Below are 17,328 nucleotides of genomic sequence, written 5' to 3'. Positions count from 1 at the left end.
GGGCGGAATAAAAGGCCTTTATTGTCCTTTCTAATGAGACAATAGCAGGGGACACTCCCAGCAAAGCAACAAACTGACCTGCGGAGACTTTCGCAGGTCGCCGAGGCGTTCAGGCCTCTCTGGTCAGGCATCCCTGCCTCTCGCGAGTCTCCAGATAAAACAGGAATTCTTTTGTTGCCTGAGAGAGGGAAGGAGTGGTGTGCGACCTTACAGGGGTTCACCTCAGCACCAAGCACATCTCGCAACAGCTTGGGCTGCCGCTGCAGTGGAGCCTGTGTGGTCAAGCGGACGTAAAGCGCCTCATCTGTGGCACCGGCTCGGCTCCCCCCCTCGGCACAGCGCGTGGGACTGTGCCTGGCTGCTCCTCAGTCATTTAGACGATACGCAGATACATTAAACACGCTGCTCTTCAGCTCATGTGCAGATCAGGATCACAGTTAAATTCCCAAATCGGCATCCGCCACAAAAAAGATCTGGAGAAAGCTGGTCTTAATATTACAGAAAGGCAGGAATGGTTATACGTGCATGTTTACACACAGATCCCCATTCCTGACACACACCTGAACACTTTCTGTGCTGCTGTGTTCGATGGAGAAATTTCAGGCTGGGAAAAAACTATTAAAACAGTACCCGGAATTTCTCAAATTTCCTAATTTAAGTTTCCTATCATTACAGTAACTTCTCATCCAAATAATTATAATCATAAAATAAATATAATCCGTGGGTGGTATGTGATTGATGAATGTTCATGTCCTCTATACCTTTCTAGATTACCACAGTGCTTTTAAAAGCAGACAGATTACACATTAATAAATATGCCGAGGGCTATAATGTTGGAGAAAAGTAAGCTGTCCTTTTTATGCAAATTTTTCCTAAAATAAAATATGAATCTTCTATCCACATTTGATCAACTCAACCTAAAGTGCTTTAAGCAATACTGTATCATCCATAGTTTTACTTAAATTAATTATATATATATATATATATATATATATATATATATATATATAAAATCAATACAGTGAAACAAAACATTGGGATAAGGATTCTGTACAGCATTTAATCCTTAATTTCTCACACTGAGGGGATTTAGAAGGACAGGAGAGGGGGGGGGTTCCCAAAATATCCCAGCGTTTAACGCCATGGAATTCTGTCCAGATAAGAGGAGAACGAGGAAAGAATGCAACTGGGAGGAATGTCAAGCCGGAGAGCGTGTGCCCGTGTCATCCCCGCACTATCAAACACACACATGAAGTATGATTGGGGAGAGAGAGGCTAAATATTTCACTGTCACTCGGTGTCGAGAGCTGCAATTCATTTCCCCCCTCTGCTTCAGGACAATGACAATTTAATACAAGGCCAGTGGATGTAAAAGAGATAAAAACTGCACAAACTTGGCTCCGCGTAATCACACATTTCCTCTGGAGAGCTCTACCTCCCTGGCACACAGACACACACACACACACACACACGCACACACACACACAAGCACACAGGCTCTCTTCAGAGGAAATCAACATTTTATTGTTGCCTGCTTCCTGCATGTCCCCCCAGTGAAAGTGAGTCACAATACTAAAACCTGCTGCAATAAAACTCACTGCTTCCAGTGGCTCGCATCCACAGATCTAGCATTTAGCCGGCTGCCACGTAAATATCCCTGTCCAAAATTTGTTAGTCAAACCGTTTGGAGCTTTCTTGCCTTCTGCTTTCAAAACACAACCAGATAGCTTGTGCTCCAGTCACAGTATACAACATGTATTATATTGCTGACAGGGAGACTTCTGCTTTCTGGAAAAAAAAAAAAAAAAAAAAAAGGTACCTCATTAACTTCTCAATGACATCAATTTGTTTATAAACATGTACCTCATCCTTACTGTGTGTACTGTAGATGTAAAGGCACAGCGTTGAAGGCTGAGGACTGTTTGTCCTACAACAATTACCCTACAACAAAACAGCTGCCTCTTACTTCCCCTTCCAACATATTGTGACATTACAAAAGAAACTGGAAGATGACGGACAATAAGCCTCTAATATCCCTATCTCGATACGTGGACAACAATCTTTTAATATTAAACGAGAGGGAGAAAAGGAACGGACAAAAACGGAGACAGAAAAAGCCAGAGCTTTAATTAAATTTAAAGGTGGGAAATTAAACTTGGTAAATCTCCCTTTTCACAAATACTAATTCTTTCATTGACTCCAATATGGTTTAGCATAATCACACCATGTGCTCCGCAATTTGTGCTACAGACGTCTCATCTGGCATTTTCTTTGTAATACTATTTTAAAGTTCACATAAAATCAGATATACCCCTGAGAAGCCATCAGTGATGGATTAGGCATTAATCAGTGAAATTGACAACATTTGCTACTTTTCTTTTTCTTTTTTCTCTTCTTCTTTTTTTAAACGGATGGGGAGGTGCAGGGGGGTTCCAATTATTGCACCTTTTAAACAAAAGACGAAAAATATAGCCTTCCACTACAATGGCTGTCTACTCACGAGGGTTTTCTCTTTTAACTCGGGTTAATTACCCTTGGAATGCTCCAGACTCCTTGAAATAAGGGGAAGTGGCAACACACACATTCAAATAAGCAGGACACAATAAACACAATGAACGGTCAGACACAAATCAACAGAAGGCAGGGGCTGGGAGATTTAAAACAGAGTCACGCGTCCCTTGAAATATTTAGCGGATACATATATATAGACAGAGACAGAGAGATAGTGAGGAGGTATTAACATTGTAAACAAGGCAGATTCATTTGGACATTTGAATTTAAGTGACATATGAAATAAATGGTTTCAAACAGAGATAAGAGGAATTTAATTGCACTATCATGTTTTGCTTGTGAACTCTCACTCTCTTATTGGTTGGGTTGCCAAGAAAATGAAAATTAAAAATGTCAAACTTTCCTCCAAAGGTAAGCACCTAAACAGCATTTTTTTGTTTTTTTTAATTTTGCTTTCCTTTGAAGTCCTGTCAGAGTTACAGAGGCAATAGGCAACAAATAATATTTAAATGAGACTGGAGGAATCATTTTTATAATGATGAATTAATGGCAGTCAATTTCTACCTGATGTTTCAATACATCATCTGGAATAGATGGATTAGGGGATAAATAGGTAGATAAAAAAGATGGCTAAGAATTAGGATGTCTAATTCTGCACTACACTTGGAATGCCATTTACAAATCATTTAATGCTGCTAATTTGTAATGAATGAAGCCCTGAATTACAACTAATCAGATTGAGAAAAAATATAATTATATATATTTTGAAATAAACTATTTGTTTGACATATAAATGACTTGTTCTAATTCATGAAAAATACTACCAAAATACACTACACCTGATAATTCCACACACATTTGCATTTTATTAACACAAATCAGTTTTCCAAATCATTTTGTACATGAGAATTTGCTTGACATATTTCTTATTTTATATTTTCTTTATATCTATTTATTTTCAAATACTAATATTGGTATTAATAATAATAGTATTTACCATCATACTAATAATAAAACTGTATAAAATAGTAAGGTAAATAAATACATTTTATTAAATTATTATTTTGTATTTCCATGGGAAGCGGGATTAAAAACATTTTAATTTTAATTTGGTTATCATCTTTTCAGTAATTTTAACATTGTTTTAAAATTGTTTTATTTTTATTTTAAATAAGGTAGTTCAGTGCTGCAAGAAACATATTACAATTACTCAACTATATACCTTTTCATTATAATTATTATGTAATCACTTACAGACCCTTTTAAGGATAAAAATCAAAAATTCACTTTAAAAATGCCTACAAACTGTGCGTGTCCACAAATACAGAATGCAATTCAAATTTATAAAGTAAATTGAATGTTAATTATTTTCTATACATTATCATATATATTTTGTATGAATTCTGCATATGATTAATGATGTATAATTTCAATGATATTTTGCAAATGAAATACTAATGACAGGTATAATAATAATAATAATAATAATAATAATAATAATAATAATAATAATAATTTGCTGGCAATAGTAGCTGTAGTAGTTACATTAGTTGCCATGCTAGTCTGAGTATTAATCCTGCTACAAATTGATTTAGTTTACAAGTAGGAAGCAGTAAGTCAAATCTTTTGTAACTCACAGAAAGACATGGGCACGAATTCCATCTCAATGCATCTACATTAAGAAGCTTATGTAAACCAGGCATGCAAATTAACCCCAAGAACATCAAATCAACAAAGCAGCTTAATAAAGGAATAAGCAAAGGAAGACGTCGGATTCAGCTGAGCATTTCTTTTCTTTTTTTTTTCCCCAGCAGATGCATTTTTCATTTCTCAATTGGAGTGTTATCTTAAGTGTATCCGTGCATCTAACTAGCAGCGAGATTCCTGGGGACTGAGGACACCAGGCAGGGGAACAGTTATTGTGCTAAAGCTAAACTATAGCAATGAATAACTTCAGAAGTTCCAGTCTGCATCGCCATGCTTTTAAAGTCTCCCCTAGTGCACCAGCATATGAAACATTAATGGTCTTATTCTAAGTGTTTGCAGGACTGGGGTAAAGCTGGCAGGCTGGTACTGCCATATACCTGAGCGACAGCAATGCCTGAACTCTTCATTTCCCTCTAATCTGTAAGTAGGCTTAGAGGGGTACAATACTTTTATGGTCTTATCTGTGTTTTAACGTAGCTGAGGGCAGGGGTTAATAGTCTTGGCGTTTCCTCGGTGGAAGAGAGAGCAATGCTAACTTATGGTTTTAAATTATTATTTTTTAATAGAGATATGGTAACGAATGCATCACAAGCTCGATTTGGATGTCTGTCAATCCATGCAAATTATATCCACCGTAAAACCGGGAGCTACATTTTGCAGACTAAAATTCCCTGACAAATTACACTTTTCCACCAGCTTTTGATTAAAGTTAGTATTTTCTATTTTAGCTTCATTATTTCAAATAATTTCACATTTTATATTTTAAAAGACCATTGCTCTATTTTATTGCAAAAAAAATAAATCAAATAAAAGTATAGTTTGTTCATTATTTTTCCTCAGTGGGTCGGAAACAATTTGCACCCAAGCTGACTCGGTGTGATTTCAACAATCCTGGACAAAAGTAAGAGGAAAATCAAATTCCTATAGTAAATCTGACAGTTTCTCTATATGAAGAAGTCTGCTTGGATTGTGACCCCCTCCCCCCCGCCATGCCACCATCCCACCAGATAGTCAATACTGTACATATGTGCTAGTGTTAATAGCTTCACCGGGCCACAAACTACACAACCTGTCTTTGAGAATAAAGCTTCTCTGTGATTTAAAAACCTTTTTGCCAGGCTGCTCTCTGATTTACCATTAATACTAAAAAAATATGTGTCACTGCATTTTTAAAATACAAACACACACATATATAAGTACACAGACACACACACACACATATATATATATATATATATATATATATATATATATATAACTACACACACACACATAAATCTATCTATCTATATAATTATTAGTTTTCTCAAAACAAGTGAAATCCAAGCCTCAGAATCATTTCCTAGATTAAAAAATCCTTGCTTTTAAAACAGATTTCAAACAGACAATATTCCTTTGCTCACATTTCCTCCCTCCTGTTCATCAATTCAGAGGCAGAACTCACACAACGCCAGTGTTGCCAGACTCCGTCTCACAGGTACCTGTGCTATTCACTGTACAATTAGAGGACTCGTCCAGCACCGGGGCGCACTGTCAGGCAGCTACAGAATGAGACGCACACACAGGGCTTGCACCACAAGACACAGAGCAGCCCCCACATGCAACAGCAAGCACTGCTCTCTCTCTCTCACACACACACACAACACACACACACACAGACCTGTCTGTAGGTACAACACAGAGGTATGTTTCCTAAAGAGAAGAATAAAAATAAAATGTACCTACTCTTCTTCGGAGTGCAGGGAAAAACACTCTGGCAGGCAAAGTTCTACCGAATCCATGTGCGCTCTGCAACCATCATTTGTGCAAACCCCCTCTATAAATCAAAGTTTTTTTTTTTCTTCTCCTGACAGAGCGGTGCAATTAACAGAAATGTTCTCCTGGTGACAAGCCTATAGGCACAGCCAGTTGGGACCAAAAGCTCTCGCACTCTTCTAATCAAGGACTTAAAGCCACGATTGGAGCTCATTAATATGAAGTAAGGCTTTGCATATGTAGTCCCTCTGGCCCATCCAGACGCCAGATTGGTGGCTGTCTAGCCAATTGGAGCTGGACAGGGCACTGCCTGCTCATACTGAGGGAAACTGAGCAGGTGGAGTGGGAGGGGAGAGACAAAGAGAGAGAGAGAGAGAGAGAGAGAGAGAGAGAGAGGAGAGAGAGACAAGACAGAGAGATGGAATAGTGTGAGGGAAGGAGAGGGGGGATTTAAAGAACCAGCACATTCCCTTTCCAAAGACAATGCTTATCAGTTTATCAGTTCAGGTGTCAAGCCGAGAGATAACACCTTCAGACTTTGTTAAATTCAAAATATTGTAAATTACATATTGTGATATGTGTGTGTGTGTGTGTGTACATATATATATATATATATATATTACACAGGAGAATGATACAACTTTGCTCCACTGGTAAACAAACCAAAACCAAATGTTAGTTCAGAGTTTTGTAACCAATTTGTCAAAAAAGTACTTAGGTATTTTGCAATGTAACCTTTAACCTTTTAAAAATAAGCAGAAATAAAGGGAAATTCCAAAAATCCTACTGAAATCCTACTGCCACTGAAACTGTCAAATGTAAAGATGATTTAATTCACTCACAACATGGAAGAGAATAAATACGAAAAAAAAACAAAAAACAATAATAATAATTTAATACATTTATATAAATGAAGAACCAGACAAAAAAAAAAAAAATCGAATCAGTTCAACATGCAGGTTTCAAACAAATACTGTAGAAGCTCACAATTTCACACCACCAAGCGACGGCATTAACAGTTTTGGTCTGGTAACACAATTAGTAACACATAATGCAATGAAAGATTTACTATTGTGACAACTTAAAACAAAAGTAGTAAATCAGGTAAATGCTCTTTTGTTATCAACCCTTTCCTGCACCTATTTTCTCTGCTTGCCAGGTCTTTTCTGTCTGTCAGACACCGCTGAATTGCCACAACCAGCAGGGAATATATTGCTGCTTTCTCAGAGGACTGCTATTCCCTACTGATCAGAAAATTCAGGACCTACACCAGTCTGCTAACTATTGTATCTCACAACCGTGTCTGAGTGTGAAATTGTCTCCGCATTTTATCTTCTTACTTGGGAGGGATATAAACCCCGTACAGTACAGATATTTCTCAGTTTTGTTTTGTAATACCCTGCCTCACCGAGCTCCCTCCTTTAATTCAAATTCCAAAACATCAGTCGCAAACTGCTATTAGGACAGGATACCCTTATTGTTGGGTGTTGACTCAAAGATGCAATCTCTACCAACGAGGTTCACTTCTGAGGTGCGTGCGTTTCCTTCTCAGATTAGTCAGGGATCGCCATTCATGGTAAACGCCCTGTGCTGAATTTGTAAATAAACTAAAGACCACGACCACTTTCTGCTCTGAAATCAACGGCTCAGCTATATTAACGAGAAAAGGGTAAAAATAAGAACAATAATAATCACGTTTGTCCGTGTCATCATTTCATTTCTCCATGACTTGTTTTATTATTATTAAAGTGTTGTCTGTTATTCTGGAATGTCTGAAAAGTTCCAAAGCTGCAAATTTGTGGTGAGACCCCAGATGTACGTTCAAAATCTGCACTGAAATAAAGAAGGAATCAGTACGTCTGAAGAGATAATCGTTCTGCTGGATTTTTTTATTATTTTTTGTATTATAAATAATAATAATAAACAAATTAAATATTAAATAATTGTTATATAGTAATTAATTAAAGGAAATACAGTACAGGGTATTTAATACATGCTTCACATATATCTTCTTTATAGGATAACTTCAAGGAATTGCAATGTTTAGAATAGTACAAAAAGAAAAAGAAAACACGATGAACCCCTTGCTGACAGGAAATCTATAGGTTTAAAAATAAGTAAGAAAAATAAGTTTGACAGCTTGCACTTATAGTACAAGGATCTGCTCACTGCAATACCTTTCTGTATTCTGCGCAGCGCAGCCCACAGAGTTTAAGTTTCTTCATTGTTTTAATACACAAAGACCAGGAAGGGTAATTCAGTTTGAGGTGGAAACCCATTTTTTATGCTCTTTTGTGTTCATTTGCAAATATTGAATATTGCTATTGCTTTTAAAATATAAGAATCAGAACATGCAAGGTACAGACAGTACATATTCCGTCCTAGTGTGTTGTATAGTGACTGTAGCAAGAGGAACATTTCTCCTGACGGTTTGCCACCCAGTGCATCTTTGCACAGGGACTCAGAAATGCTGTTAAAGCCCAAATCAAAGAATTCCTTCAAGGATTTGTTCTCCGCATGGAACTACCAGCACCACATATGTGTAATTTATGCCTTTTAAAGCTTCTTCTGCCTCTGATTAGATATTATAAGAGATTTGCATTATTGTCCTCAATTAATAAAACAAAGAAATAAATATTACTCAGAATGTGTTTAACAGATTCAACTTTTACATTTCAACAGAAATGATTGTTAAACACACGGCCCCGACACTTGTGAAATGTTATTTCCATAGCATTGTGACACAATGAGTATTTGGTTAATAGCACAGATTCAGTGCAATCCTGCTGAAATCCTGTTCTTGAGATCCTCTGATTTAATAACAATAAAGAATAAATGGTAATAAATAATAATTATGATCTTGGAGGATCCTGACTCTACCAGACAAATATACTCAATAAACCTTTACTTTTTTCCCTCATCCTGTACCCGAGAACAGTTGGGATGTATTTATTTAATCCTTCTGCCCAACTGAATCGCATCCTACTGCTGTCTCTACCATACAAACACACACACTAGGCAAATGTGAATAACTCCGACAGCTTGTAAAGTGAGCCCCTGGTTTAGTCAAGTCGCTGGGAAAAATGTTAAAAACAAAACCAAAAATGAATAAATAGGGGCACAGCAAAAAAGTGATATATTCAGCATTATCTGCTTCACAAAAAGTTACTCTGGCTAGACAGGCCAGGCCTGTATCAGAGCGATACATTTTCAGATACAGGACCATCATTCATTGGAAAAAGTGTTCACTTTGAAATACTGCTGCTTTAAAATGCAATGAAATAAATAATATCTCGTAGGTTACAAACAATAGTGGAGCTAATTATAATTGATACCTATTGATACCGGACATAATGAGAAACAATCCACATGAGAACATATCCATTGGAAATAGCTGCAGAATATATTGATGTGATTAGTGGTGTAGGTTACTTTATAAAAACATTTTAAAGAATGGCATAGCTTTTAAATGTATTAAGTGCACCTTTTTTGTGTGTGCAAATTGTACCTTATTGGGACAAATAATATTATAGCAAAATATAACAAAGTAATTGTACATTAACTAAACGGAGTGCACAAGGGTAGCTGTCAACAACCCGGAGTTGTCCTGTGCTGCATTTATTTGCATTAATAGAAAGACCGAGAGGTGACGGAGTCCGTGCTGACCATTAGTGATAGTAGCAATATACATTAGCATGATTAGGAGTACTTCCCAATGGCTTCAAATTTGGCATCCCAAAATTGATGTCAGGTTGCCATTCCTCATGTACCGCTTTTTTTTTTAACAGAGGAGAAAAAAGACACAGAAAAAAAAATCCAGTCCATCTATAGTGAGAGAGAAATTAGCATATCTTTCTTTAGGGCCGACATGCATTTTCTAGATACTGAGCTTCAGGACATGATAGTTGAGGAGGGGGTAGTAAAAAAAAAAAAAAAACTGAGCAGCCACCCTGCCAGCGCTGTTGATGACATTATTACGAATCTGTGGAATCAAAGACAGTAGGAATGCCAACAAACAGAGCGAGCGGAGGCATCAAGCGACAAATTCTCCATAACTGGACTGTTAAAAACAAAACATCACAAAAATAATAAATATATACATACATATCCATTTACAGAAACAATATTGACTTTCTTAGCACAAAATAAATTAAATTATTGATATTTTTCCTATTAAAATGACAGCATTTGAGGACATTTTCCCAAAGATGCTTTTCAAATTCATGTATTTATTAATTCAGTTGTGTTTCCTAAAGTTACTTTATTTGAACATTATACTTTCAGCTGCTTTTGAAAGAGCTACTCTCCCCACAAAACAAAACATGAATTTCAGGAACAAATACAAAGTGAAACATTCACGGACTGACTGTGACAATACAGGGAGACCCTTATATCGAACAGAAGGGAAAATGTGTCATGCTGCGGTTTTGGATTTTACTCTTCAAATAGATGAAACAGACTGATGAACTGAGACAGAACATTTTTTTTTTATTGTGATGCTTTTTCTAGTAGGCTAAAAAAAACCATCTACTATTACTATTAATACAAATATTATTATCATCATCATTATTGTAATTTGATCATTTGCACCCCTTTCCTGGAGGGCTCCAGTACTTGCTCTGAACTCTCATCGTTGTGTAGTTCCACACACTTGTAATTTCACTTTTCACAAAGAACAGCAACAGCAAAAAAGCGATCGTTCGACGACAGACTTGGCGAACTGTCCATCTCTGGGTCTGAACTCCTGCACACGGAGGCTGGGAGCGGCGCGGACCCCGAGGAGCGCAGCATGTTGGACGGCATGGACAGTGCAGTTGTGAGGAGTTGTGTGTGCGTGCGTGGGGGTGGGGGGGGCTTATTTGGTACTGAGCAGCAGGCCGGCGTCCTCTGTCCGGATGTATTGATTCAATTACAGCGGCTCACTCCTGAACAAGAGTCCCCCTTATGTCACATTTCCATATTTGTGCCGGCAGAACGAGTGACAGCGTCTGTGCCGGCGCTGCGGCGGGGCTGTGGAGAACAACCGCACTCGGCTGACTACCTCCTGGACTCGTCTCCTGTGTAGAGGACCCCCTGAGGGCCACCGCAGGACTAGCCCACACTCAGGTCAGTCACATTCACTAAATAATAATATTAATAACAATAATCACCATCATTTTAATAATAATCAATGACACTGTCTAACTATTGCATCTACAACATAAGCGGTTTGCTCCTCTCTTCCTGCTATTGGCTTTGAAAAGTTTGTAATCAGATTAAACAAGCAACAATTCCTTGATACTTCTTCCCTTCTCAGATTATAAGACTCTAATCCCCCTCTGCCTTAACATATACATTTTAACTTCAGTATGCACGGCAAGGAGAGGCGGATTGCTCTTCATGTCAATATCTGTCAATACCTTCTTTTTTTTCCATCTGTGTTTTTGCACAGCAGGTTTCAGGTTTGCTTCTCTCTAATGCACAGAAATGCAGTGGGGGGGCGTATAGTACTGTAATATAGGATACTTGATGTTAACCTTTCTTTTGTATTGATAGATATATCACTTGGGAAGAAGAAATAAAAATGTCTATGCAAGAAAGACAAAAACACTGACGTCGGTTCTGTGCATGCCTTTCATTTTCAATATGAAGCGCTTTCCTTTTCTTTCTTTTTTCTCTTCCTTCAGCATTTGAAATGTTGATAAAGAAGATGACCCTCTGGTCACAGACTGTTGACATCTGCCCGAGAATTACTATGGCTTGCTTAGCTTTACATCAATCATAGTAGTCAATAGTGCAAGTTCATTTAGGTCACATGTCACCAGCCCGTGCCCAAAAAGAACAGTCTTGTCAATGCTACAGCGTTTGGAGTTGTTTAAAATCAACTTGTCAAAATTGGGTCTTAATGCATTCAAGACAGGGGTTACTCGTTCACTGGTGTGTGGGTCACCGCATGGTATTTATGTGTCTCCGTCACCGTTTAAAATAAGATTCACGCAAAACTGTGTGCACAGAATCAAGCAGCTGGTGGTAAATTCCTAAATACAGAGAAGAAGAAATACAGCTTCTGCTCAGATTGAAATGTAATCTGAATCATTTATATAAGAAATAAAAAATAAGCATTTTGAAAGCAGGAAATTAGCAATACCAATAAAAGCATTTACGCATCTGTGCTGTACATTGGGACAGATGCGACTTTCTATCGATGATTCTTAGTCTACTATGTTTAACAGATGTGTATCTTGATAGTGCAGGAAATTAATGCGTTTTGTCAGAGAAATACACAAAACAAACAACATTAAATATATACAAGACCTAAATGTATCAAAGGAAAGTGCAATTGCTGTCCTGCAGAATGTCTAATTAATCTCTATATCTACATATATCAATATATAGTATGCAAATTATGCAAAATATATTAAATGTATACAGTTCTAAATCCAAAAGATGTACTATTATGTTGCAATGTACAGTCAAAGCAGTAAGTACATTAACAGATATCCATAGCTGATCTAGTATACTTGAAATGTAACAGAAACAACAAATAGGAGCGCCTGGCTTGCCAAAATCCCACCTTCCACAGAGAACAGGTTGTGGGTGGACTCGAATATCGGGAACGCCAGCACCTGTCCAAGGCACTTCGGCTACCATTCTGCCTTCATCCGGCTGGAGTCGGGCTCTCGCAATCCTAACTCTGCGCTAAGCCATTAGACCAAACCTCTGTTTGGCAACAAGCACAGCGGGGAGTGTGCTGTGTATTAGTACACAAGAACAGAGAACGTCTTTCTAACAACACCACTGAGAACGCGTGCTGCTCCAATCTCCTGGCTGCTTACATTATATATATGTGTGTGTGTGTGTGTGTGTGTGTGTGTGTGTGTGTGTGTGTATATATATATATATATATATATATATAGTATATTATAAAGACTGTTGTCAGCTAGTTAATTTTGTCTTCACCAATTATTTGATTGAAGTAATTTGCTTGAAAACCTATTCTGGTGTTAGTGTAGGTAAATGAAAAGAGCTGGTTTTATTGCATATACTACAAAATAAATATATGTATAACAAATTACAGAATGTTTGTATTTCATTTATAAATACAATAATGTGAATTGTAAAATGTCTCTATAACCAATGAAATTATTTAATAAATAATATTTCACAGGCTCTGATTCTTGTCATTATTCCAATGGTAGTTCTTCTTGTCTGCTTGAAGGTTTCAGCTCATAAAGACTTATTTGTGTTAAACAAAAATGAAAAAATAAAACATTTCAGAAGACATGCAGTACCAGTATGAACAACAGAGGGAGCTACTGGCTGTAAACTGGTTATCGGGCTGGTGAGAAAGCTGTCCAGGCAAAGCTAAGCATCACAGCATCCCAAAGCTTAATTCTTTTCTATTGCAGGTTGTTAGTTATATATTTTAGCATGATCTGAACCACTGGGGTTTTGTGGAGCTTCATTTTTCCATATTTTATAACTAATCAGATAATGTGGCAGTACATGAACTGGAAGTGAGACTAAAATAAGGCTGTGTTCAGAATCTCCTATTTAAAGAACTCTTTAGCATACATGTAGAAACACACACAAAAGACAGGGCTGACTACCTCACAGTGCAGAAAGGTATTTGGTTGCAGCACAGATACAGTGGTTCAAGAAGGACCACATTCAAACCATTTCCAGTCAAGAGCCCTGACCTCCAACTCACAGAGCCCCTCTGGGATCAACTGGACTGGCCAATTAGGGTGAAACCAAGAAGATCAACTACTGTCCAAACTAGAAACTGTGCTGTGGGACGAATGGCACAGTGTTCCTCCAGTGCAATGCCTTCTGGGATAGCAGCAGACTTTACCCTCTACAGCCTGTTATAAACATTGTGTGCATTGTTGTGCATCAATTTATTATAATTGAAATTATATATATATATATATATATATATATATATATATATATATATATATATTTTTTTTTTAAGTCTTTATTGAGAACATTTTAGGCACAACAACAACAACAACAACAACAACAATAATACTAATAATGTCAAAAACTATTTTCTATCTTATTCCCCATAACTAACTCAAATATTGCTTTGGGGAATAAAAATGTATACCTTTGAAGACACAAATCAAGGCCTGCTCTGAAAAATCACTGCCTTGTTGCACCAAAAAAAAACAAAAAAAAAAACTTACACCCCTATCCCCTACCCCTGACATAAAAAAAACACAAGTTTTCTTGGAAGTTAAAGGTCTTCTTCAACAACTGCCACTACTCCACGACACTTCCCTCTTAAAACATGTGACAACAAACCACTATTATAAAAGAAATAACACAAGGTTATAGTAGCTTGAAATGAGCAACTGGCTAAGTAATCTAATGGTGTATCAGCAGGTACAATTGTCACATGAAGGAAAGTGGCAATTTCAAAGCCCCCCTGCCACTCCGGTGCGATAACAGCCTCTTTCTGCCCATGGGAGGCCTGAATCCAATGGCAGCTAACCTTTCTTTGATATGATGACTGCTGTTACCATACGCTCCTCCTGCACCGAACACACTGCTCTGGATCAACTGAACAGGTTTTCTTCAAGAGAACCCCAGCCTCCCGGTAGAAAACAGAAAATGAAAGGGGCCCCCGCGTGAGATTATTAGTTTCCTGCTTTGATTTAGTGCAGCACGGGAGCCAAGTTCACAACAAGAACAAACGTCCAGGAAAAAAAATGGATTGGGGGTGGGGGTAGCGGGGCTGGGGGAGGTGGAGGAAGTGGTTAGGTTAGGGGGGAGGGGGCTGAGAAGGAGAAGGGACCTTTATTTAATCTGAAAGTCTGCAAGAGTCCATATTCGCGAAAGCATTGACTCTCCACTCCACTCCCCTCCTCTGAAATGCAATGGCTTTCCTGCGTTACCTGGCCTCAATAGGAGACTGCCTTCCTGTGAAGCAGGTGGATGAATGATTCCCTTTTCTGATTTTCTTTATTTGTGGGGTTTAGTGACATTACAATTAAGACATGTATTGAAGTTGATAATAGTCTTATATCTTTATTCTGGCTGCCCGGCTGTGTCTGTGTATTCAGATGGCATCAGATATTGGAGAACCACACAGCTCATTTGGCTTTGGAAACACGTAGGATCAGGTTGTCAAGGTTTTTACTCCAAAGTGCAAGGCGCAGCACTTTGCGTGAAAGAAAAATCAAAATGTTAAACTGAAAGACCTGGTAAACAAAGAAGTGGGGAGTGATACATTGATGGGGTAGCATGTGACAAAGACAGTGCAAATGCTGGATTTAAACTACAATTTGTCAAGGAAATTACTTTACAGCAGTAAAAAAAAACCCGACCGATTATTATTAGGTAGACTAACGTCATCTCACGCTCGCAACTGTATATTTCACATCTTCCGTGGCAAACTGTCCGTTTTAAACATGCAGTGAAAAAGTGAATTAAGTAAAAAAAACGAATCTTCACTTTAACTCAGGAAGGCTTGCGTTTGAAAAATAGTTTTGACGTTAATTGAGTCTCAATAGAAAAATGACCACTTGACAGCAAACGTTCAAGAAACCACCGTATACAGCAAGACTGTGGGATGAAGACACAGGATTTTCAAACCCCCAAAACCACAAGGTAGCCCAGAGATCAAAATATAAATGCAAACATGCTCAGTACTTTTTTTTCATTTTTTAATCACCCGCTCAAATAAATAAACAAGTCAGCACATATGTAGTGTATAGGGAAAAAGATACAGTACATTTCTTTCCAAGTTAATTGAAGTCCTAGATATGTGATACACATTAGTGCATTAAGCAACCTTGCAGGCCTAGGTATTTGCAAATCACTTTGGTCTGTTAAGAAGGAGAACCCTCTAATCCTTATCTAAGGTTGCAATTAAGACTTCACAGCCCCAGATATCTTTACTAAACCTCTGCTCCACAGATTTTTTTCTTTTTTTCTATAGCGGCAGAATCAAATTAGCCTTCAAATACAACGTCTGACGTCTAATTGACCTGATAGATAACGTTTTTTTTTTTCTTTTTTCCCCTTTTTTGATTTTTTTTTTTAAATGCCAAGTCCAGACGATAGACCGGAGACTGTACAGCAATTATACAGGAAACCCTATTAACACCACGGCTTCTACTCTTTGTCCGAAGCGAGATAAGGTCGAGTAAATATTAAAAAAATAAACAAAAGCAGCAGACACAGTCATTGGCTTTGTGCGCCACTCTTTTCCATTGCCCAGAGTGTCCCAGAATTCATATCTCAATGCCATATGCACTTATTAGGACTAAACAGCAAGACCTCACAGGAGACTACCTACTAAGAAAACAACAGGCCCTCCATTTATGGTATCAAGCTTGTATTTCATTAATATCTAGTGAATCAGGGAGCATTAGATCTCGTTTGGTTTCAGTTGTTCCCTTATTACCACAATCTAAGTGTGCACAATGTATCAGTCAGATACAGTAATCGTGTTTCGAACCGTGTGCTGCTTGGAGCCGTGTTATACGCTCTTTTCCTTCTCCGAGACATTACTCTCCATGAGGATCGCCAGCCAATGCCCCTTAAAACTGACAAGAACAGATTGTACACGGTTCCTCAATTGTTATCTAAATGTAGGACACCCATAGGTTTAAGGCGACTTTCTTCAAGGAGTATTCTGACAGAAATCTGTGGTCAAAGTATTTACTTTCTGAAATGTAATCTTACAGAACCAGTCTATAACTGACAAGCAATAACAAGACTATAAACCCCTTTATTTTTAATTTATTGGTTTACATCACAATGAGATTTCCAGAGTGCCTCCTCTGGCAGAAGCCCACAAACCCAAACGTAGAGGCCGCCTGCAGATTACGGCTGGAAACCCAGACTGGGCCAGTCACTAACAATCACGTCCACAGGAGCAGCGCAGAACTATCTCAGAGACGCCTTCCTGTCCAACTGGAGATACGCGGGAACTATTGACATGAGTTACGAAAATGAATGCGAAACAAAGAGCATAGCTTAGGTTAGCTCTGAAATCATGTCAAAGCCGCTCTCAGAGAGTGACAAAAGTAACGGTTGTGCATGTTTTAGAAACCGATACAACAATGAGAAGTTTTAAACCATACTATGACCGTCTCAAAAGGCAGTAGGTCAGGCGGTGCCCATGGCTTACAGATCGTGGGCAGAGTGTGTCAGGGAGCTCCTCCTGTCACAGAGCAGAGGCCTGCCAACTTATGTGGCATCTGTGTCTGTGCCACACAGATGACGGGCAAGTTTCAGGAATAGCTGTGGGAAAGGAAATAAACAAAACGACAACACAGAGACAAAAGTCTCAGAGGACACGGACATGCCTATAGTTCATCATTATCCACGTGGTAACACATACAAATACACACACACACA

General features: G+C 38.1%; 1 protein-coding gene across 6 annotated transcripts in view; it reads right to left on the bottom strand.

Annotated features, from left to right (window-relative positions):
- Positions 1–17,328, bottom strand: part of esrrga (estrogen-related receptor gamma a) — a 201,252-nt gene that overhangs the window by 83,753 nt on the left and 100,171 nt on the right. The window contains exon 1 of one of the 6 annotated variants that reach the window (XM_066697081.1): positions 5,944–6,231. The exons of 2 other annotated variants lie outside the window; for them this stretch is intronic. In XM_066697081.1, the coding sequence (XP_066553178.1) occupies positions 5,944–5,999 (56 nt within the window). In that variant the 5' untranslated portion in view covers positions 6,000–6,231. Of the gene's footprint in view, positions 1–5,939; positions 6,232–17,328 lie in introns of those variants that run through there. 3 more of the 6 variants (XM_066696878.1, XM_066696811.1, XM_066696736.1) reach the window with 3 other exon arrangements.

This window comes from Amia ocellicauda, chromosome 1 (genome assembly GCF_036373705.1).
Source record: "Amia ocellicauda isolate fAmiCal2 chromosome 1, fAmiCal2.hap1, whole genome shotgun sequence".
In the NCBI taxonomy this organism is placed as follows: domain Eukaryota; kingdom Metazoa; phylum Chordata; class Actinopteri; order Amiiformes; family Amiidae; genus Amia; species Amia ocellicauda.
Note: the sequence above shows the minus strand (reverse complement) of the source record. Positions and strands in the feature narration are given on the sequence as shown.